The sequence below is a fragment of the Tachysurus fulvidraco genome, chromosome 21, assembly GCF_022655615.1.
Source record: "Tachysurus fulvidraco isolate hzauxx_2018 chromosome 21, HZAU_PFXX_2.0, whole genome shotgun sequence".
Lineage (NCBI taxonomy): Eukaryota > Metazoa > Chordata > Actinopteri > Siluriformes > Bagridae > Tachysurus > Tachysurus fulvidraco.
Window position 1 is genome coordinate 22298151 of NC_062538.1, and position 2500 is coordinate 22300650.

Genomic DNA, 2500 nt, shown 5'->3' on the forward strand with positions numbered 1-2500 from the left:
TAATGACCTTGCTGACTTCCTGCTGCACTGCTTCACTACCCATAATCCTACAGCGACAGCTGACAATCAGAGACGTAACCATGGAGACGTAACCATGGAGACGTAACCATGGAGACTGAACTGAACTTTTTCATCACTCTTGCTTCCGGATGTTTCTCACAGTTGAATCTGCTAGCAAATCTCACTCTCTCTCTCTCTCTCTGTCTCTCTCTCTCTCTGTCTCTCTCTCTCTGTCTCTCTCTCTCTCTCTCTCTCTCTCTCTCTCTCTCTCTATCCCTCCCTCCCCATGTCTTTCTCTTTTCCGGTATCTGTTTCTTCTTGCTTCTCACACGCAGCCTGTCTTTCTTTCTTCCTCATCTTCCCCATTCTCTCTCCCCATCTCTCTCCATCCGTCTCACCCTATCTCGTGTTTCTGTGTCTTTCTGTCTCTCTCTTTCCGTACCTGTTGAGCAGGAGGTCGAGCACCTGGTTGGTGGTGGTGAACGAGCGATATGTGCAGAGGAAGATGGTGACGTAAGTGGAGTCGTTCTCTCTGAAGGAGGAGACCATGTACTCCACCAGCCTCTCCAACGTCCCCGCCTTAATGGTGCGCAGTTTACTCGTCTCATACAGACTCAGTGCCGAGTCTGAGTCCACGCCCAGCCAGCGCTGCCCCTTACTGACCGACGGCTGCACCTGCACCCTGCGCACAGAGATGGAGAACACGGCGCCGTCCTCCACCTCCTCCCCCAGCTCCTGAGTCGCATTCTAAACACACACACACACACACACACACACACACACACACAGAATCTGTCAGATGTCATGAAAAAAATGAATTAAGACTCTTGGGATTTAACCATCGTTTCAGTTTAATTTAACAAGTTCAAATCCAGTCTAAATATTATAGTGTCATGATGGTGATGTCAGAGTGGGCGGGGCTTGTTTCAAAACGCAACCTCCAAAGAGCTGCGATATGTGAAGAAAGAGTTCCACTGTGCTGTAAAGTAACTGTGACAACAATGAAGGCTTCAAATAACAGATTTGTCATTTTTTCCTTTTTTTTTATATATATTTTCTTTTTCATAATAGAATTAAAATGAATAATTTGAACGTGTCACCTGGGACAAAAGAAAAACCCACCAATACAATTATGAGTAATATAAATTATAATAATTACAAATGTATTACAGGATAATAAAATATTTTTTATATTGCATTTGTTATATTCATGTTTGTATTTAGTTGAATAAAATTGCTATAACAGCTCTTATCAAGCAGCACACACACAATAAACACACACACAATAAACACACACACAATAAACACACACACAATAAAAACACACAATTCTAAATACGTAAATAAACTGATCCAACAAATCAAACAGAAATATTGTGAAAATCTTCAGTTTTGAAACCTGGGACAAAGAAACACACACACACACACACACACACACACACACACACACACACACACACATCTATGTATACACACACACACACACGCACGCACGCACACACACGCACACACACTGCTCTGCCATCTGAAGGCTGGAACTGAGCCAAAGCAGCTAACAAAACACACACTGTTTATCAAACGAGCAGAAAAACACCATTCAGACCTCACAGTGTCTCTGTGTGTGTGTGTTTGTGTGTAATTGTGTGTGTGTGTTTGTGTGTGTGTGTGTTTGTGTGTGTGATGGAGGATTTAATATTTTTACCAACAAACATTCAATTAATTTAGCTTTTAATTTTTTTTATATAGTTTTGCTCTTCTCTCTCTCTCTCTCTCTCTCTCTCTCTCTCTCTCTGATCACACACTGATGTTCTTTTTCGCACTCACATGTGATCAGCTGACTTGTGAAGTTGTGTGTAGAACAACGCTGAGTTAAACGCCCCGTCCACGCTGAGCCGTAAATCCCTCTCTCTCATTCTCACTCAGAGTGAGAGACAGATTCACTTTGTCTGTTATTTCTTTTTTCCTCCTTTTTTACTGCAAGACCTACCTCTATCTCTCTTCACCCATGGTGTGTGTATTGTTTGTGGGTTGTGTGTGTGTTGTGTGTGTGTGTGTGTGTGTGTGTGTGTGTGTGTGTGTGTGTTGGAGTGAAACTGTGCTGCAGCCTTGGTGTGTCCTAAAATGATAAAGATAACAGATCATGTTTTCTCTCTCTCTCTCTCTCTCTCTCTCTCTCTCTCTCTCTCTCTCTCTCTCTCTCTCTCTCTCCCTTTGTGTCAGAATTCAAATCTTTTTGACTAACACACACACACACACACACACACACACACACACACACACACACAACAGTAACAGAGAAGTATTTTACAGAGTGTTTATGAGGTTTGTTTCATGTTGCCTGCAGTGAGCCAGAGATAAAGGAGCTCTACCTCTTTTTACCCACTAGGTGGCAGAAGAGGGAGTATCAGTATCAGTAGCATGTAGTCCATCAGCAGTGTAAACAGTGAAGCGAATCAGAAGCAAGTGTGTTACGGTGCACGTGTCAGACATAAGAGTCACA

At 42.8% G+C, this 2500-nt stretch overlaps 1 protein-coding gene across 4 annotated transcripts in view; it reads right to left on the bottom strand.

Annotated features, from left to right (window-relative positions):
* Positions 1–2500, bottom strand: part of LOC113643828 (ral guanine nucleotide dissociation stimulator) — a 32727-nt gene that overhangs the window by 10272 nt on the left and 19955 nt on the right. For all 4 annotated transcript variants that reach the window (XM_027148265.2, XM_027148263.2, XM_027148264.2 and 1 more), the window contains exon 2: positions 443–747. In XM_027148265.2, the coding sequence (XP_027004066.2) occupies positions 443–747 (305 nt within the window). The remainder of the gene's footprint in view (positions 1–442; positions 748–2500) is intronic.